Source organism: Sceloporus occidentalis, unplaced genomic scaffold (assembly GCF_023333645.1).
Source record: "Sceloporus occidentalis isolate IW3139 unplaced genomic scaffold, rSceOcc1.0.p SCAF_1, whole genome shotgun sequence".
Taxonomy (NCBI): Eukaryota; Metazoa; Chordata; class Lepidosauria; order Squamata; family Phrynosomatidae; genus Sceloporus; species Sceloporus occidentalis.
Genome location: NW_028316981.1, coordinates 5131368 through 5153165, shown reverse-complemented (window position 1 = coordinate 5153165; position 21798 = coordinate 5131368). Strand labels below are relative to the sequence as shown.

The 21798-nt window shown below is 42.4% G+C and overlaps 1 protein-coding gene across 2 annotated transcripts; it reads right to left on the bottom strand.

Annotated features, from left to right (window-relative positions):
- Positions 1-402: 402 nt before the first annotated feature.
- LOC149320458 (H-2 class I histocompatibility antigen, Q10 alpha chain-like) lies at positions 403-21378 on the bottom strand. 2 transcript variants are annotated; one of them, XM_089501472.1, is made up of 10 exons: positions 21166-21229; positions 20437-20689; positions 14641-14919; positions 12616-12891; positions 9883-10167; positions 8741-8842; positions 7070-7102; positions 3457-3490; positions 2742-2775; positions 403-1480 (listed from the first exon to the last, which is right to left on the bottom strand). In XM_089501472.1, the coding sequence occupies exons 1-10, from the start codon at positions 21223-21225 to the stop codon at positions 1448-1450; spliced, it is 1389 nt and encodes a 462-aa protein (XP_089357598.1). In that variant the 5' UTR covers positions 21226-21229; the 3' UTR covers positions 403-1447. The 2 variants fall into 2 exon arrangements, with proteins under 2 accessions (XP_089357598.1, XP_089357599.1); XM_089501473.1 differs by lacking the exon at positions 403-1480 and adding an exon at positions 1559-2067 and having other exon boundaries at positions 21166-21378.
- Positions 21379-21798: the final 420 nt, after the last annotated feature.

The window sequence follows — 21798 nt, the reverse complement described above, 5'->3', positions numbered from 1 at the left end:
GTGGAAAAATAAAATCAGGATTTGACAGGCTAGTGAATAGGCATCCATCTCTTGCTCTCCCTGTCAATTGCATAGGAATGGTGTTAATTTACTCACTGTCTCCCACATATGAACTCCAAAGATAATCTTAATATTTTGCTTCATCAGAAAACCCAAAAGTCTTGTAATAACATGGTACGTATAGCTTTTCCTGAAACAACTAACCAAAGTCTAACAAAGTCACTCAATCAAGTTCTCTAAAAAAGCAGGGATGGCCAGATGAAGAAGGGGTCAGTCTTGGCATGGAAAATGGGTAAACAAACCTCGGCACTCTCTCTCTCTCTCTCTTCCCTTTGTAACCGGGCTGCAAAAATGCAGATATTTCTTCCTGCCCAGTATGTTAGCCAAAAAAAGTGAACAAGAAGCCAGAGGATTTTAAAAGCAGGAACAAAACTTTATTTGGTTTTGCAAAATCGAAGCAAGTGACCAAGCAAGAGCCCATAAACTCAGATTTGCATGGTGCAGAATAGCAGCTTCTCATCTCTTTTATACTCATGGCAAACTCATCTTACATCATCCACCATATTTTGAATCACACTGCAAATATCACCATTCAAGGAGATTCTACTCATTATATTAGACCAAAATATATTATTTATATAATGCTAAATAAGTCATAGAAAGAATCACAGCATTCATCATCCTAGAACAAAAATAATTCCACTGTTGTCTTCAGACAGAATTAGCCTATGGACATCCTATACCTTACATCTGTTCCTTGTGTTAAACAAAGAGTTCTTCAATCTCTAATTTAAGCTATTTTTGAATTCTAACAGTTTTAATGTTGAGAAATCATTCCTATATATTTAATTTCCCCAAATCTTGCGGTTTCACCTTTACCAAAAGCATCTCTAAAGCTTGCAAAGCAGAATACAGACCTTTTCCCCTCTCTCTGCCCTTCACCACCAGCATTTCCCAGGCTCCTGGCTTGCAAAAGGGGGTACAGACCTTTCTCTTTGTCCTTCACCCCCAGGATTTCCAAGGATCATGGCTTGCTTCAGCAGCTGTTTGTTAGCTCTAGCCGTATAGAATTTTGGCTACACTCAGCATTATCTTATGAGCATCCGTACTGCAGAAATAATCCACTTTGACTCCACTTTAACTGCCATAGCTCAATGCTATGGAATTATGGGAATGGTAGTTTATTGGGCACCAGAGTGGAGGTTCTGGTGCCCCAACAAACTACCATTCCTATAATTCCATAGCATTGAGCCATGCCATTTAAAGTGGTGTCAAAGCAGATTATTTCTGCAGTGTGGATGCAGCCTTGGAGACATTTTAAAAAAGCAAGTCACCTCAAACCCAGCTCTATGCAATCAAAATAGTTCTATAAATGTTCATTAATAAAAGCCAGTGAAGAAATTGTCACAGGGCACAGCAGAATTCAGTACTTAGATGGATGGGCTCTTCATCCTCTTACATGGTAGAATGACCACTTATTCTGGAAGAAAAAAAACACACTGAAATGCTTTAGAATCAGGTCAAGATCATGAAACCCCAAGAATTTAATCCAGGGCAAAGGTGAGATGGGGAAGAGGAACTTGGAGTGTGCACTAGAGGACTTTGAAGGGGTGAATGTCCTTCACAGATTATAATACAAATAGACTCCAGGTCTTCTTGCCACCTAGAGAACTTCATCATGAAAGCTGAGTATGACACACAAAGGAGCACTCCATAAATTCCAAAGACTGCTTCAGGGTGAGCCAGGACAAGATCTCAAAACATGAACAGGTTGGGCCTCCCTTATCTGAAATGTTTGGGGCCAGAAGTGTTTAGGATTTTTTCAGATTTTGGAATATTTGAATACACATAATGAGGTAACTTGGAGATGGTAATTTATTTATATTTCATATGCACCTTATACACATAGCCTGATGATAACTTTATACATAATACATTAAACATAATTTTGTGCATGAAACAAAGTTTGTATACACTAGGCCACCTGAAAGCGAAAGTGTTACTATCTCAGTCGCCCATGTGGGCAATTTTGGAGGATTTCAGGCTTCTGGATAAGGGATGCTCAACCTGGACAAAGAGATAAGGTAAAATGCTGACTTCAACCAGAGAGTCCAGGATTAGGAGATGGAATAGTTTATTTGCTGCATAATCTAAAGTGCACAAAAAAGTATGGTGTTTAGCATGGAGGCTGCTTTCTTTCCTAGCAAAATGAAGTGAGCAAGCAGGGAAAGAAAGGGCTTCTCTTCTTATGGAGGGCACCTTCTTCCCCTAGAAAATGACTGACTCTCTCACTGCCACAATTTTCTTTTCCTTGAAATGCCAAGTGCCCAAGACGGAAGTGGCACAGCCTTGTCCAGCAAGAATAGCAGAGCAGAAGAGCCCATTGGCTGGAGTGGTACAGGGCCAGGCAGACAGTATGGCAAGTATCTTGAATACCACAGAAAAAAGACAGACACATCTCAAGATGTTGGAAGATGTTTTTTGGCAACTAATGCAAAATATTTTAACCCATAAAGCCTTTTTCCTGAGGATTTTATTGGATGTCCTCCAAGTATCATGAATGCCCATGTTCTCACTGCCACAGCACCCTTCTCCTCTCTCTCTGAACTCCTCTCTCTCCAACTGCTGAGATGGCTAGCATAAAGTTGGGAGAGAGAGTGTGCCCCCAAATAAAGACTAGATATTGGATCTGTCTCAAGGCCTAACCCTCTTGTTCCCACCACCACACACACACCATTTACCTTATTTGGGATTACTGGATTGGTGCAGTGCTCCCTGAAAGAGAAGGAAAACTGTGTTAGCCTCTCTTTAAATGGCACATATGACTGAGAGTTCCATTATATGGAGGGGAAGATGTCAGTAGTCTGGAGATGGGACCAAGAGGCCTTTTTGTGGGGTTGTTCGGATGGTGAAAATAATCCTGGTAAAATGTGGGTTGAAGCTCTGTTGTTCACATGCATTTTGAAGTAAGTTTTTGGTTGGGGCGGGGGGCTGCCAAACACCCCACAACCTGGGATAATCAATGTCATTTTTTCTCCCTGGGTTTTCCTAAAAGATTCACATTGTCAGCTGTGTGAATAATCAGTGCAAATAGACACGGGATAAAATTCTGCATGCTTTGAATGTGTTTCGCATACATCTGCATCAGTGACTCCATCTTTATTTGAGTGTTGGCATGTGTGAACAATAAAACTCACAGAGATACATACACATACGGTTCCATAGTGTGAACAACAAAACCAGAATGCATGAGTGAGATTATTTACATAGTCACGCTAAAAAATAAATAAAGTCTGAATAAGTCTTGGGAGGTGGGCAAGCATTGTTATGAAGCAGTGTGTCCATACTGGAAGGGTATGGATCAGAGAATATATGACTTAGAAGTGTAATCTTTCTGTGTGTATGTCCTTTTCTCTTGCAATTCAAGAGAATTCTTGCGGTTCACTTAACACTTACCTCTCCCAAGTGCTGTTGGACCCTTGGTCACTTTCTAAAAAGGAGAGAAAAGACAAGGATTCAGTTCTTTGGGCAAGAAAGGGTTGGGATGTTTAGATGTTTTCCTCTTTTTCTCAGGACATATGTTTGCATATGCACATACACACAAACACAGAATTATCTGCTAATCACAACTGCTTTAGCCACAAAAATATGCATAAAAATGTGGTGCCTTGCTGTTTCAATGCTCAACATAAAAGAGTGTTTGAAATTCTCTCTGGCCCGTTACAGACGGATACCCTAGCATGGACTCAGTCGCCCCTAATCCTATCACAGACTGAGTCCGTAACAAATGGCGGCGGCCGTTCCACATGGCTGCCGCCATTTTGATGTAGCAGATGCTCTGCGTCTGCACATCGCACCCTGGAAGTGACGCTGCAAGTGCGCGCTTCTTCTGTGCAGCGTCCGGGAACTGCACCGTTTGGCTGCTGCAGTTCCCGGACGCTGCAACCGGCGGCGGAGGCAGACCGCCGCTTCTCGGCAGTCTGTAACGCACCTCTCTCTCTCTTTCTCTCTCAGCACTTTGCAATAAGAACAAACGGAATCTGAACAAGTGAACATACTTCTATCCACAGCAGCAATTTTCACTGGAATCTCCATCCTTTGTTAATTGCCCTTTGACAGAGTGTCTCTTCACCTATGTCTCTTATCACACGGGCGGAGGGGGGGGGGGAGATTGGGACATTAAACAGTGATTAACCTGAGAAAATCATATAATTGACATTAAAATGAGATTAACACAAGAGCTATTGTCCTAAGAATAACCGGGGAATAACTAGGCAATAAACAGCAAAAAGTTCATAGAAAAATCCCATGAATGATTTGCTGCTGTTTCTTGACTGGTTATTCACGGGTTAATGGCACTTTAATCACATTTCACTTCAATGTCATGTGAAAACCATTCATGCAATTGTGGGATTATCATGGGTTAATCACTGTTTATACTTCCAAATGTCCCCCATGTGATACTCATGTGTGTGTTAGTGATGAATCAAGGAAATGATGAAGGTTGTCTACCTGTCCCACCACTGCCACTTGATATGAGGACCTCCTGCTGTTGCCTCAACTCTGGCATCAAATGTGATTATGCTCTTGTGGTTCTTGTGTGAGACTGTTTCATTTAATCTCCCCGGTGGATAACCCTTGATTAATTGCTGCCACCACATAGACTGTGTATCTGAATTTAGGCATTCCAATAACTTTTATGTAGCATTCCCACAGGCACAAGTGTATAATACACAAAAATGAATAAAATAATTAATCAACAGAATCTTTCTAGGAAAGGTGGGACAGGTTGAGAAAAATCCAGTCCCTAAGGGCAACCAGAAATTAATTGGCACACTTCAGTTGTCTCTGTGAAAAGCCTGAATCCAGCAGACATTGGAACTGTAACTCCAATCACCACCATAACGAAGAAGATTTCTCCAAGGTTGTAGGCAAAGCTGATTAGATCAATAAGTGCCCATGGACATAGAGCTGTGCCCCAAGCCTCTTTTACCTGTAGCTTGCAAAGGTCAGCCAAAAAGACAAACAAATGGGTCCCAGAACAGATCAAGCTGGAAATCTCTCTGGAAGCTAAGATGACTAAACTGAGGATGCAATACTTTAGTCATATCATGAAAAGGCATGACTCATTGGAAAAAACCAACAAATTGGGGCGGGGGAGTAGAAAGAGAGGAAGACCACATGCTAGATCAGTGGTCCCCAACTTTTTCTGGCTACCAGCCTCTTTCGTCTTGGGCAACAACCCTAGCACCCCATCCAATGCATATTTCTTAATGTTAGATTTACTGCTGTACTGCAAATTCAAAATAACCAGGTCACTTCACACCTGGTCACTCTGGGAGCAGCAAACAAAAAGCCTCTCACCCATGTCACCCCAACAGCAAAAACCAGTGCAGGCAAGATGCCTCTTGGGCGCTGCTCAGATGTTGCTCCCAAGGCGACCAGGTGCAATGGGAGAAACTTCTCTCTGGTGAGGAAGTGTGTTCAATGTTTCTTTGTTGGAGCAGAGGGGGGTGCAGCAGGTGTGCGTATTGGGTGTTTAGAGGCCACATGCCCTGGACTGGAAACTGGTGCAGATGGGGAAAATGAAAGACTAACGGCGGGAGCCGCTCCAAGATGAAGGACTCTTTCCAAGAATTGAACCCAGATACTCCTCCCTCTCCACTAGACATGTCTTCCCCACATAGCTTCAGGTGTCCTCCCTCCTTACACGTATACAAATACACAAACATTGCATCTTCTATTACCTCTTCTCTTAGCCTGTTTGACAAAAGAAAACAGGAACAGCAGAGTAGCTCCAAAATGCTAGCCAAGTTCCAGCAAAGCTCACAAAGTTTAAGCAGGACCCCACATTTGAAAGCTCTTTTTGCTACCACTTCTCCCCCTCTGCCACGTGCTCCAACTTCTTGCTCCAGTCAATCAACCTGCCCCAAAATGGAGCCACTCTGAGCCACAGAAGCAATGTCCTGTACCTAAGCCTCACAAGAGTTTCCCAACTGCCACTGAGCTTGTGTGGGCAGATGAAGAACAGGAAACACCACTGCATGAAATTATCAGCGAGGCTGCGTTTTGATTTTAAGGACCCTGAAAAGAGGTTTTATATAATTGTCATCCCACCATGGGCCTAAAGGCTGTTAGTTCTGCTTGTTTTCTTGCACAACAATACTTTGACTTAAGTTCCCTTCTGCCACTCCCTTTTCTCTCACTGCCTGTCTGCCTGCTCTCCCTTGTTCCTTTCTCTGCCCCCCTGGATCTTTCCACTGTCCCTTGTGGGGGTGTACCACCCACTTTGGGAATCACTGTGCTAAGTGGATGGACTCTATTAAGGTGGTCACGGGTATGAATTTAAAGGAACAAAGCAGAGCAGTGGAGTCTTGGAGATGTCTCATCCACAGGGTCATCATGGGGAGAAATGGGGAAACAACAAAAACATCTCTCCTAATTCCCAGAGAGAAGGAGAAGGACCAAAGCCAAGAAGAGACGGGGCTGAGAAAATGTAAGAGAAAGGCTAGTGTATAGCCTCAAAGTGGCAGCATTCAGTGATTTCCAGTATACTTGCTTCCTTTATGTCTAGGCAGCAAAGCTTACAGTTCCTTGGAGTTGAATGCAACCAATGAAAAAACTGCAACCAGAGGTGATGGGATTTTCAACGGATGATCATCAACTCAAGATTCAGAGAGCAGGACTCTCCTTCTCTGCTCTGAACTGCTTCTGTGCTGCCCTTGGACTCAGATGCCATACAAATCTATTTATCAAACAAATAAAAGGACAGCTCCACCTCTTAGCTCATTCTGCACATTACTTCTGGGGCCAGGTGTCTCTCTTTGGAATCTACATCCAGGAAATGCAGACTGGCGGAAAACAATACATGGGCCTATGCTTCCTAGGTTGTTATTTATGTAGGGGGCTGGGCAGCTGAGTTCAGTGTCAGAGGCTCCTCTGCAGTTCCAAGTACAGCCTAACAATTGGACACATAGGTCACATGTCTCCACCAATCCACCTGCATCTTCATCCTCACTCCAGCTTGACCCATCTTAGAGAAAATATGCAAAGGAGAGGTTTCATTCACCTGAGGCTGATTTGTAGCCATCTCGACGTTCTTCTGCAGAGACAGAATTAGGAAGTTAGAACTACCCTCAGAAGTCTAGAAAGCAATGCCATAATCACAAAAAGTCAACACGGGTTTCAGAGAAAGAAGTCATGCCAGACAAACCTGATCTCTTTTTTTGATAAAATTACCAGCTTGTTAGATGAAGGGAATGCTGTGGATATAGTATATCTTGATTTCAGTAAGGCCTTTGACAAAGTTCCCCATGATATTCTTGCAAACAAGCTTGTAAAATGTGGGCTAGACAAGGCAACTTTTACATGGATTTGTAATTGGTTGACTTGTTGAACCCAAAGGATGCTCAACAATGGCTACTTTTCATCCTGGAGAGAAGTGACCAGTGGGGTCCCACAGGGCTCTGTCCTGGGCCCAGTGCTATTCAACATCTTTATCAATGACTTGGAGGACAAAATTGGGGGCATACTCATCAAATTTGCAGATGACACCAAATTAGGACGATTAGCTAATACTCCAGAGGACAGGATCAAGATTCAAAATGATCTGAATAGACTAGAAAACTGGGCCATAGCTAACAAAATGAAATTCAACACAGAGAAATGTAAGGTACTGCACTTAGGGTGGAAGAATGAAATGCATAGATATAGGATACCTGGCTGAATGAAACTACATGTGAAAGAGATCTAGGAGTCCAAGTAGACCATAAGTTGAACATGAGTCAACAGTGCAATGCGGCAGCTAACAAGGCCAATGCGATTTTAGGCTGCATCAATAAAAGTATAGTGTCTAGATCAAGGGAAGTAATTGTGCCATTGTATTTTGCTCTGGTCAGGCCCCATCTGGAATACTGTGTCCAGTTTTGGGCACCACAATTCAAAAAGGACATTGAGAAACTGGAGCGTGTCCAAAGGAGGGTGACTAAAATGGTGAAGGGTCTGGAAACCATGCCCTATGAGGAATGACTTAGGGAGCTGGGGATGTTTAGCCTGGAGAAGAGAAGGTTAAGGGGTGATATGATAGCGCTGTTTAAATATTTGAAGGGATGTCATGTTTAGGAGGGAGCAAGCTTGTTTTCTGCTGTTCCAGAGACTAGAACGCAAAACAATGGATGCAAGCACCAGGAAAAGAGATTCCACCTCAACATTAGGAGGAACTTCCTGACAGTAAGGGCTGTCCAACTGTGGAACAAACTCCCTCGGAGTGTAGTGGAGTCTCCTTACTTAGAGGTCTTCAAACAGAGGCTGGATGGCATCTGTATGGGATGCTTTGATTGTGATTTCCTGCATGGCAGGGGGTTGAACTGGATGGCCCTTGCGGTCTTTTCCAACTGTACGATTCTATGATTCTAAGTCAACATAATCTCATTCCCTGATAAAGAGGACGACACATCCTCCTCCAAAGAGGTTTTTCCCAATAAGCCACAGGGATGGAGATCTTCCAGACCCTCTAATTAGTAGAGATGAGAAAACTTCCCTAGGCAACTGGCTGAGATTCATACTTATGATGTGAGCTGACAGAAAGTGAGGGGACTAGTCCATGTAATGAAATTGTTCTCTAATCTTAACCACTCCGTCAAGGTGCCGGGGGGGGGGGGGGGCTCAACAGGAAAACAAACCCCACCACAACTACAGAATGCCTCCTCCCTACAGGTAAATGCATTCAGAATTTACTCACTGATATATTTAATAATCCAAACAATCCCAGCAATCCCAGCAATCCCAGCAACCAGAAAGACAGCACCCACCACACATGCGATGGTGAGCCCCTGGCTGGAAGCTGAAAATGAAATGGAAATAACAAAATAATTAAAAGGAAGCCTCCAAACCAAACTCTTTATAGAGGAGGTGAGGAGGTAGTCAATAGTCAAAAACTGGGGAGTCTCAGTTTTTTTAAAAAAAATACAAGAGTAAATGTAAGTTTGTGTACATACAAGGAACAGCCCAACCCCCACGATCACCTGTCAAGTTCTGCAAAACTAGACTTGGAAGCAGCAATCACTTTTCACAGAGAAAAGCCACAATAGAAGAACAGCCAGAGACAGGTCCATCATGCCTGGGCCCCAGTGGCTGATGAGAGGCCTTCCTTCCATATCCCAACTGCTATTGCTCTGGCCTCTGAGGGAGAGAAGAGCAGCCAGCCTCTGCTGGACTTAATCTCCTCCCACACTGCCATTCCTGTTTCTTGTACTGTGCCTTACTTAGATTTTAAATCTCATTGGCAGGGAACTGTCAAATTAATAATTTGCAAACTGCTCAGTGAATAAATACTCTAAACCAATACATACATAATGAAATAATAAACTTTACTTATTCTGTTTTACTGGCACATTTGCATCAAATAATGTAACATTTACAAACATATCATCATGGCCACTCTGAATTAGAGGGAGAAAGATGACAGCCAGACTTAGTATAGAATGTGAATTTATGGCCAACAAGGCACAAGGTACTTTCAAGAAAGGGTAATATTGATGTTGAAAACGATATCCTTGGACTTGGATTATAAAATCTGCAACAATGCATTTGACATTTTGCAGATATCTGTGGCTGGCATCTTCAGAGAATGCTGGCATAGAAGTGAATGGGGTACATATACTGTGTGACCCTTGGTTGAGAGGAAGTGATTTATATGTTCATCTGATTTATATGTGTATTGGTCTGTTGTTGAATGGCAAGGCCTCAGGGTGGAAGGATATGCAAGGAGGATCTGTGTTTATTTAATCAGTGATTCATTGTCTGCTGGGAAAGCCCCTGACCCTGGGGGATATTCATTTGCATGTGCTGAGTCTTGAAAAAACACCAACATCAATCACTCACAAGGCTCCTCCCAGGCCAGGTCCACGTATTCTGGAAGTCCATCATGTTCCACATGGCATTTGTAACGGTCCCTGTTCTTGGGGTCAACTTTGATGCTCAGCCAGGTGTAATATGTCCCATCTGAGTTGGGGGACACAAGCCCATGGAAGGTATCTTCCATCCAGACCTCCCCATCCTTTGTCCAGACAATGTCAATGTCCTTTGGGTAGAAGCCATCAACCCGACAGATCAAGGTTTCCATATTGTCATAATCTGCTTTGCGTGTTAACTTCACTTTTGGTGGATCTGCAAAAACAACATCAGAATTAGGAAAGAACTTCCCAAATGTCTGGACAGGGCATATACTCCAAGCAAGATCCCTCATGTGACTCGTGTCCAGCTCTACAGATTCAGAATTCATGTCTAGATGACCTACTAAGATATTTTTGAAAAAACCTTGCAAGGAAGGGGATTCTCCAACTCCCTGAGATGTTTTGATAAATCTCAACTATGCTATAGTAACTCATGTTTCTGAGGTTTCTCAGGGAATCTCAGGGGCAAATGTCTCAAGTGTTCACTTTTGAAGCGGCTTAAATTCTTACAAACCAAAAGCCACAATTGAGCATAACTGAAGACTGATCTTGGATACCCCCATCAAGGAGTTTGCTTTCCTGAACTATCATCACTCTTTTCCTTCAAAACATATATTTAATATGCATTAAAGATCTACCAGGAGTAGAGACAATGGAAGGGTTACCGGCAGGAACAGCTTAAATTCCAAGAGGATGCAAAGCCAGAAGAAAAATTATAGGGTCTATGATTTTGCTATTTCCCACTGGATCAGTTTTGGACAATAAGGCTGCTCGCACATGCCCAGGGCCACCGTATTCAGCCCCCCCCCCCCCCGCAGATAGCAAAAAATGTGGATGTTCAAATGCATTGTTTTCAATGGTTTGCTCACATTTAAATAGCCAGGGCTTGCTGTCTGTGGAAGCTCAAACCTGTGGTTGGCAAGTCCACAGTTGGCATGGGTACACTGTACAGAGGTTTGAAAAGCTATTTCCATCTGAAAGGAAATAGCACTCTGCACATGCTCAGACACAGTCTAGAAAGCCTCAGCTGTCAGAAAACAAAATCCTAGGTATCCCCAAGGTTGCACAGTTTTATGGACAACTTTGTATATTTGGGAAGCTTGGAGATTGCTTCCTAGATCTAGATCAAGGAAAGTAATAGTGCCACTCATCTACTTTGGTCAGGCTTCACCTGGAATACTGTTTCCAGTTCTGGGCACCACAATTAAAAAAGAATGTTGACAAGTTGGAGCATGTCCAAAGGAGGGCCACCAAAATGGTGAAGGGACTAGAAACCATGCCTTACGAGGAAAGACTTAGGGAGCTGAGTATGTTTAGCTTGGAGAAGGGACAGTTGAGTGATATGATAGCCCTGTTTAAATATTTGAAGGGGTGTCACATTGAGGAGGGAGCAAGCTTGTTTTCTGCTGCTCCAGAGATTAGAACAAGGAACAATGGATGCAAGCTATGGGAAAAGAGATTCCACCTCAACATTAGGATGAACATCTTGGCAGTAAGAGCTGTTTGACAGTGGAAGACACTTTCTCAGAGAGTGGTGGAGTCTCCTTTCTTAGAGGTCCTTAAACAGAGGCTGGATGACCATCTGTTGGGGATGCTTTGATTGTGAGTTCCTGCATGGCAGAATGGGGTTGGATTGGATGGCCCTTGTGGGGTCTTCCAACTGTATCGTTCTATGATTCCAAAAGAAACTTTGAAGCCCCCATTTCTGCATCATCCTAGCCCTTCTGTTGCCTTTATTCTCTATTCCCTACAGAAGATAATGTCTTGGGGTATGTGATAAGTCAACCAGAGTAACCAGAGTGCTGTCTAAAGAACAGAGTTAGGCTAGGGATGGTTGCAAGAAGACTTAAGTCATGGTATGTTGAGAGAGAAACAAAAGTGCAGTTACTGCTGTGCAGAAGTAAAAAACACATTTTTGACCACAACACTTAGATTCAATTCTACAGTCAGATGGCCACTACCAATGCTGGGAGTGGGGGTTGAGGCTGTGTATTGAGAGAGCAGTTGTTCTGGAAAGTAACTTTTCCAAGGTCTGGTTGGGGTTGGGTGGGGTTGGGCTCTGTGGGGAAGGGCTCTCATTGTCAGCTTCAGAATCCCTCTCATCACCTTTGTCTGACCTGTCCCTTCCAAGCAAAGCTTGGACACTGTGATCACAGGAGGGGAAGAAATGAATCAACGTGGAATACCTTTAAGACTAACTGGTTTTTATTTTAGCATGTGCTTTCATGGATATAAACCCACTTCTTCAGATGCAGCACAGAGTGACATTAAAACACTCCTACAACTGTATAAACTGTGTATGCTTTATAACCTGAGACTTTAATACCACTCTGTATTGCATATGAAGAAGTGGGTTACTATCCAGAAAAGTGCATGCTAAAATAAAAACCATTTCATTTTAAAGGTGCTGCCATATTCCTTCCTGCAGCCTTTCTTCCTCCTTTTTATACTTGGGTAGTGTGTTTCTATTTCATTTTCTGGCAAGATCTGCCCAAGAACGAGAAAAAAGGCAGGTTGTGTCACTTCATGCTAGAAGTTGAAGGGAAGCTCTATGTTAAGAAGCTTCCTAATATTAAACGAGATCAAGCATCCTGTAAGGAAAACGTGGAGCAACATCTGGTTCCTATCATGTTATTCACTACTCCCCCTTCACCATCTTCACCTGTCCTTTGCAGCATCTCTTTTCCATACTCTAGGTATTTCTGCAGCCATTCAATGCATTCTTGCTCCAGGTAGGCCTTCCAGTACCAGGCAATGGTAGGTTCAGCATCCCACTTCCTCTTGGTGATCTGGGCTGGCAACTCGGCTGCTGTCCAGGTGAGGGTCTCCTTGTCCAGGCTGATGTAGTCCTTCCCTTCATAGGCGTACTTCCAAAACCCTCCTTTTCTCCCGTCTTTCCTCAGCTCACAACCGTACATCTCCTGCAGGCAGTGAAATCCTGAAAAAGAAACACATGGGGAAGCAGATATGCTAACCGCAAAGGAGGCCAAGACACCAGAAAATGTAGGACGTTCAAGAAAAATGTAGCGCATCACCAAACTAAAGCTAAAAGTGCTAATATAAATGTAAATTCATGCTTCTTTGCCATGCTCAAAATGGAGGACATTTTAGAATTCCTCCTGACAGAAGGCTGAAATGTAGGACGTGTCCTAGAAAAGAAGAACATCCAGTCCACCTGGGGATTGGGAGAGGTTTCATAGTAGATCAGAGGTACCCACTATGTTCCCAGTCACCCCCACCATCACATCTTAAGCCCCATAAACAGAGGCCCAAACAGGAGTTTTAACCTGAAGAGGAAAAAATAAGAGACAATACCAATCGAAGAATGTACAAAGCATGAAAAACAAACCAATGTTTTAGCTTATTAACCATTAAATACATTTTATTTATTTAAATATTTATACCCTACCTTATATGATGGGACCTCAGGGTAGCATACAATAAAAGTAGTTTAAACCAGTTTTTTTTAAAAAAATTAAAACACTACACACAATTTAAATAGATTGAAAGCATGTGACAGAAACTACATCCTCCCACACTTATCTAGTCAGTAGGATGCTTTGGAGCTGGTTTCCCCTCTTTGAGTGGTACAGTAGGTCAGTTCCAAAGTTTAAAGGTGCTTTTATAAGGTGCTCTTGCAAAGTGCTGAAACCTATCCTCATCAAATAGGTTCAGCACCCTGGAGAGAGCCTTGGAAATTCAGGCTAAAATCCAGAACAGATTTATTTCCCACCACAAAATAATATATATATTTTATTCCCAAATGTATCCTAGGGAGCATGGGGCAGGAAGAGGCAATCACTTCTTGGTTCAAAATATTTTGCTTTTTTTTTTTTGAGCCATGGGGGTTTTAGAGGGTCACATGTGATCCATGGGCTGCACTTTGTTCACCCTTGCTGTAGAAGTTTAGTGGCAGCTAAATATGTGGAAATGCTGAAGCTGGTTGGTGTGCCTTGCTCAGATTATCGCTATTCTAGGCCCTAACATTCAGTTCACCTTCTGAGCATTAAAAAGGGTTAAGAAAACTACACTTTGGGGAGTGTTTTAGTTCTACAGTACAGTTCTCAAGCATGTCCAGCTCATCCCATTCTCATCAGTAAAGTAGCTGAGATGGCTGACATCTTCCATCCTGATTTTACAGAAGCATGGAATTGGGAGGAAAGGCAGGATTCCTCCTCTTGTCGAGATGTGGAGAAAAGAAACGATTCTGATTCCTGTCCCCAATCCTCCTCACTGCTCATTAAGCTGGGGTATATGTGGGAGTGGAGAACAGTTGTCCCACTTAATTCCCACAGCTTTCTATCTGTCGGTCAAATTGACCCAGTGGGAGGTGATGGAGGAAGAGGCAGAAGAGGGACTCCTTTTCTCCTCCCTCCTGACACAGGATCCACTCTTCCATCAGCTCTTCTTGCCTATGGAGGCTTGCTTGGAATTGGCCATGTGTGCACACTAAAAAGGCACCAAGACGACTGAGAGACTTGCAGTGTGCACAGGGGCACGTGGGGGCACATGGACAGTCCCAATCAAACCACCTTTAACCTTTTCATGTTTCCTACATGGGTTCTGTTTTTTTACCAATTCTGGTTTCTGACAGTGCAGCAATCCTTAACCCATCAGATAGGTGGGTGCTTCCTGTACTGGGAAGGGGATGGCAGATTGCCACTCAATGCCTTTGCATGCTACCTACCTCCACTCTGATTAAAACGATTTCTTGCGGTCACCAGGCTCTCCCTGAAGAACATCTCGGTGTTCTCTGACACCCTGGTTCCCTCCTCCCAGTAGGAGGGATAACGTTCCTCCACCTTCTTCATCCAGGGGACTCCAGGCTGCTTCTTTTTGGTGTAGCTGTCATACCGAGAGATTAGCTGATCATCTACATACCCCAAAATGATGAACTGAGGAAGCGACTCACTAGGCTTTGACACTGCTGTGTAGTAATACCTCAGCGAGTGCGAGGAGGGGAAGACTGGAAAGGAAGAAGAGAGAAATCATAGGAATGGATTTAATTAGTTGTTGTTGATGGGTGTCTTCAAGTTAGTTCCAACTTATGGTAACCCCCTAAGGTGAACCTGTCATGGGTTTTCTTGGCACAATTTGTTCAGAGTAGGTTTGCCACTGCCTTCCCTGAAGAGGAGAGAGTGTGACTTACCCAAACTCAGTTGGCTTTATGGCCCAGCTGGGAAATGAACTGTAGTCTCCACAGCCGTAGTCAACACTCAAAGCTCTATACCGTACTGACTTTCTGTATGGATTAAGCAAATACATGCTTAAAATCAGGGTGGAATTGATTTAAATCACTACTCAGTTAGGTAGTACTCACTACTCAGGAAGACTCGATTTAATTATATGACTCCCCCACCCCAAAAAGGGCACTCTTCCTTGCTATAAACTTGATATATATTGCACAACTCTGAGTTACCAAAGACTTGTTCTTGCTGGTATAATCTTAATATTTACAACCATATGAAGGTTTCATTTTTAGAATAACAAATTTTCAAATTAGTTTTACAGTTATATCAAAAAATACTGATTTGGTTTTACTATTAGAAACACACAGATAGATAATTATGAAATTATTGTGAAGTGAATTATCTCCAGTTTAACAGGTTAATCATTCATATTTGGACAGCTTTTTTGCTGTACTTTATTGGAAGAAGAAAAATAATCATTGACTGAATGATAATTTCAATGGTTTAACTAAAACAATAACATTATAGCTTAGGTATTCTTATATTTGTTTAAACATTCATGTTTGTTAACTAATATGAATAAGCAAATATCTTTTTATTAAAAAAGCTTTTATAATCAGCCCAGTCCACACATGAAAAGCTTAAAATACTGTCCCCTGTAGTTTCTTCTGTAGATCTATTCCACTCTCAGTCTCTCTATTCATTGAATGTTTTGAAATTTAGCACTTAAGATGTAAGGGCTTGATTCTTTGTACATAGATTTGCAAAAAGAAATATAGGATTGTGGCCTCTGCAAACACAAATACACTGTTTTGAGAACTTTAAACTTTAAAAAATTAAACATGGCATGAATATACATCTCATGCTATTTAATCAAAAACTAATCCCAATTTCATTATGAATAGCCTCTGGACCATAAATGTATCTTAAACAGAAAACTTTCTTTAGATGGATTTTCCTCAAAAAGCATTTAATTTTAAAAATCTGATTTAAATTTTAAAAAATCAGGTTTTAATTTAAAAACAAAACATTGATTTTAACCCACCCTTCTGAGAATTAAGTTTAAAATGTAGTTTAGGGTTGAAAACAGGGATTCAGAGATTAGAAATTCTCAGCTTGCCCAGTTCTAGAGTGTGATACAGAGACAGTTAACATTTATTTTTCCATCTTCAGAGTACCTTTCAGACTAACTGAGCAAAAGCATTAGCTTTCATAGACTTGGTCTGCTTCTTCTACAAAAGTTTATGCTACAAAGTCTTTTGCTCAGTTGTTGTAAAAAATGCTACAAGATCCCTTTGCATACTGACATTCTAGATTAACAGTATCTCTGAATTTTACAACCTTAGAGTGTGAGTCTTTTTTCCATAGTAAATATTCATGAATACGAATGTCCCACCCGAATCAGCATGAGATTTATTGATTGATTTGGCCTTCTTGGTGGCTGCTCCCACCCTTTGGAAATCCCTTCCAGACGGGGCTAGGCTGGTGTCCTCTCTGATCTCCTTTCACTGGCATAACTTTCCAAATAGGCTTGTAATATGTAATTGGGCCCAAAGTGGCTTCTTATTGAGATGTTGCGTTGGTAGGCTTTTAATGATTTTTTATTTTTAACTTAGTATTTTTAAGGATTTTACATTTTTTTACTTGTTATATTAATGTGTTGTTTTACCTGTACTTTAAAGAGCCAGTGTGGATAGTAGTTTGATTGTTGGACTACAACTCTGGAGATCAGGGTCTGATTTCCCAGCTTAGCCATGAATGAAACCCACTGGGAGACCTTGGGCAAGAAGTCACACTCTCTCAGCTTCAGAGGAAGACAATGGCAAACCTCCTCTGAACAAATCTTGCCAAAAAAACCCCACGATAGTCATTTCCAACTTACGGCAATCTTAAGACGATGACTTAAAAATACAGTATAAAAAAATACATAACATAGCACAGTAATAATCAACACATAACATAGCATAGCACAATAATATTAATCTCAGACGAGGATGCAGAGGAGAGCGGCAGAGGACTTTAATGCCGGCTCCACTTGCCCCAGGAACACCTGGCTATACTGGCCCAGAGCATCATTATTTCAGCTATGTAATTGACATTTGATAATTGATTGTTTTGTTGCCAGGGAAGAATTGGGGAGTGTTGCTTAGATTATTATGCTATGTTATGTTTCAGTTATTACTATGCTATGTTATGTATTTTTCTATGTAATTTTGATTTTTTTTTGGTATTATTACTTTATTGGTATTATTACTGTGCTGTAACTGGGAGTGGGGGTGTATTTTTGTATTTCCCTTGTTGCCTTTACTTGTAATCTGCCTTGATTCTGCAAGGAAAATGCAGAATATAAGTAAATCGTATTATTAGAATCATAGAATCATAGAGTTGGAAGAGACAACAAGGGCGATCCAGTCCAACCCCATTCTGCCATGCAGAAAATCCAAATCAAATCATCCCTGACAGATGGCCATCTAGCCTCTGTTTAAAGACCTCCAAGGAAGGAGACTCCACTACACTCCGAGGGAGTTTGTCCCACTGTCGGACAGCCCTTACTGTTCTTCCTAATGTTGAGGTGGAATCTCTTTTCTTGCATCCATTGCTCCGGGTCCTAGTCTCTGGAGCAAGTGAAAACAAGTCAGCTCCCTCCTCAGTATGGCATCCCTTCAAGTATTTAAACAGGGCTATCTAATAATAATAATAATAATAATAATAATAATAATAATAATACATTTTATTTATAAACCACTATTCCAATTAGATCATAGCGGTGTACAAAAAAAGATCAATACACAGAGCAACACAAAATACAATAAACAATATACAATACATAGTTAAAACCACTAAAACATTACACATTAAAACCATATCACCTCTTAACTTTCTCTTCTCCAGGCTAAACATCCCCAGCTCCCTGAGTCGTTCCTCATAGGACATGGTTTCCAGACCCTTCACCATTTTAGTCACCCTCCTTTGAACTCGCTCCAGTTTCTCAACATCCTTCTTGAATTGTGGCGCCCAGAACTGGACACAATATTCCAGGTGGGGCCTGACTAAAGCAGAATAGAGTGGCACTATTACTTCCCTTGATCTAGATACAATACTTTTACTGATGCAGCCTAAAATTGCATTGACCATTATTATTATTATTATTGAGAGCCTATTCTGCATTTTTCTTGGAATGTTGCTTCAGAGGGGGTTTGCCATTGCCATCCTCTGAGGCTGAGAGAGAATGACTTCCCTGAGGTCATCCAGTGGGTTTTTATGGCCCAGTTGGGATTCGAACCTGGTTTGCCATAAATTGGAAACAACATGAAGGCAAACAAGAGATACAATTGTGTTTTAAAACTGTACCATTTTATTGTTGTTTTAATGCATGTTTTGCCTTGGGTTCAATTTATGAGACAGGTGGCATACAAGTAAAATAAAGAAAATAAGCAAATAAATATTGGATTTGTACCCCTCCCTTGCCATTTATCAAAAGGAACAGCCCTGAATGAAGGTGGCTATAGGCAGTGAACCAGAATCACATTAATGGAGAAAAGCTTTACCTGTTTCTTTTATTGGAAAGTGTGCTTCTCCTTTTTTGGGGGGAAGGCAGAAAATATGTAGAGCAGGTTTAAATACGGAGGAAGGAGGAGCGAATATAGGAGGAAGAAACATCAACTATCTAAGATACGCAGATGACACAATAATACTGGCTGAAAACATCACAGACTTTGGACAGTCACTAAAGAAAATCAAAGAAAGTACAAAGGCAGGACTAATGTCAAACAGAAAGAAAAAAACAATAATTACAGAGGATTTACATAAATTCAACCTACACAATGAGGAAAGTGAAACAGATAAAGATTTCTGATACCATGGATCATACATTGATCAGAACAGAGAGTGCAGTCAAGAAAACAGAAGAAAAGGAATGGGAAGTGCAGCGATGAAGGAACTAGACAAGATCCTAAAGTATAAAGACATATAGCTGAACTAAAGTGAGGACTGTCCAAGCCATTGTATTCCCTATTACCAAGTATGGATGTGAGAGCTGGACAGTCAAGAAAGGAGATAGGAGGAACATCAATTCCTTTGAGACGTGGTGCTGGAGAAAAATGCTGAGGATCCCATGGACAGCCAAAAGGACAAACAAAGGGGGCCTAGAGCAGATCAGGTCAGAAATATCCTTGTAAGAAGCCAAGGTGAACTGTGTCTCATTATGGGCACAATTCAAAAAGGACGTTGAGAAGCTAGAGCGTTTCCAGAGGAGGGTGACTAAAATGGTGAAAGGTCTGGAAACTGTGCCCTATGAGGAATGACTCAGGGAGCTGGGGATGTTTAGCCTGGAGAAGAGGAGGTTAAGAGGTGATATGATAGCCCTGTTTAAATATTTGAAGGGATGCCATATTGAGGAGGGAGCAAGCTTGTTTTCTGCTGCTCCAGAGAACAGGACCCGGAGCAATGGATGCAAGCTGCAGGAAAAGAGATTCCAGCTCAACATTAGGAGGAACTTCCTGAGAGTAAGGGCTGTTCGACAGTGGAACAAACTCCCTCGGAGTGGAGTGGAGTCTCCTTCCTTGGAGGTCTTTAAGCAGAGGCTGGATGACCATCTGTCTGGGATGCCTTGATTGTGAGTTCCTGCATGGCAGAATGGGGTTGGACTGGATGGCTCTTGTGGACTCTTCCAACTCTGGGATTCTGTGATTTTGTCCTGCAAACACATGCTAGTGTAATAACAATAATAGTAACAGTAATAATAAAAATGGTAATAATAATAATATGCACGTGAAGAAGTAAAGTTTAGCCTACTAGTCTCAAGGGGGCTACAAGGTTCCTTGGAGGTCTTTAAGCAGAGGCTAGATGGCCATCTGTGAGGGATGCTTTGATATGGATTTCCTGCATGGCAGAATGGGGTGGGACTGGATCAGGGCCCTTGTGGTCTCCTCCAACTCTAGGATTCTATTATGATTCTAAGGTCTCTCTACATGTTGATTTAACAGACTATTATTACCCTTGAACAACAACAACAATAATAATAATAATAATAATAATAATAATAATATGTATATGAGGAAGAAGAGTTCAGCCTAGGAGGGCTCCTGCTGCCAGCTTCTTTCTTCCAGTTATTATTATTTAATAATAATTATTATTAAGCATTATTATCTGCCTAGCCACCAACCCCAAAAGGCCCTCCTTCCCTCTCCCTGCTGCCGACCCAAGGCTTTCTGCTGCCTGAGGCCAGCAGGGTCTGGATGAAGCCTCCTCAGCCAGGGGAAGCAGGGGAAGGGGAGGAAAGCGAAAGCGCTCACCGTGGGAGCTGAGCTGGGGAGATGCTAGTGCCCCGGAGCCCCCCCCCAGCAGCAGCATGGCCGCCAGCCCCAGGCGCAGGAGGGGCCCCATGGCGCCCCCCTGGCCCCCGCTGCTGGGCTCGGATGCTGGAGGGGCCCCCGGGCTCTCCGCAAGACTCCTCCGCCGGGCAGAGGAAAAGGCGAGCAGCAGACACTTCAGCAAGCCAGGCTTCAATGACGTCACTTGTCGCCAGGCAGACGCAGCCCCTGCAGCCTCAACAAACAGAGAGAGAAACGAAAGCTTAACTAAGAGCTCTTCTACATCTACAGGAAACTCCCAAAGGGCTGTTCGACAGTGGAACAAACTCCCTTGGAGTCTAGTGGAGTCTCCCTCTTTGGAGGCCTTTCAGCAGAGGATGGAGGGCCTTCTTCTGCCACAGGGGATGCTTCGAGTGAGAGTTCCTGCATGGCTGAATGGGGCTGGGCTGGATTCCAACTCTAGGGTTCTAGGATTCTCTGACAGCAGCAAGGCTACCATATCCCCATGCCCCCCCCCCCCAATCCTACACACTTATATTTTAACTACACAAAGAGCAAACACTCCAGGCACAAAAGGGCCAAGGGGAATCGGGGACTGTGCCTCTTCGATTGGGATTTCCTGCATGGCAGAAAGGGGGTGGACTGGGAGGCCCTTGCAATCTCTTCCAACTCTATGATTCTATGAAATGAGTGATAGCAATGAATACTTACCACCCACTGTGGTGTCTCCTCCTCTTCTTCATCAGGTTTCCCACACAGAGGAGCGTCCATCTCTTCCTCCAGAGCCTTCGCTTCGTCCTACAACCAGAACATTGATCATTAATCTTCTCTTCTTTCAAATCAAATGTGCCTCTGAAGTGGATTCTGGATGGGGACTGCAAGAGCAACCAGGGTTTTTGTCTCTCTGTTTTGCCATCCAGGGTCAGTGCTGGGCAATGACTCTAGACCGGGGTTCAAATCCCCCCTCAGCCATGGAAACCCGCCCTGGCAGGAGTGTCACTAGGGTTGGTGTCACCTGATGTGTAACTCATGGTGTCACCCCCCTCCCATCCTTAGTCATGCTTTTGTGCACTAATGTTACTCACAAATTGTAATCCCCACACACCACTGGATGTAACGCTAACAGCTGTGACACATAAACAACTAGCAAAATTAAAGTTTTACCTTCAAATTGCAATATCATACACACCACTTAAATGTATTGACATATACATAGTGAAGATTTGGTTAAAGCGTGATGTTTTAAAATACATTTTAAAAAGAATTATTTTCAAATTTCATTTTTTAATTTTTTTTAAAATTTCAAATTGTAATTTAAATAATTCTGGGTCCTCTCCTTTGCCA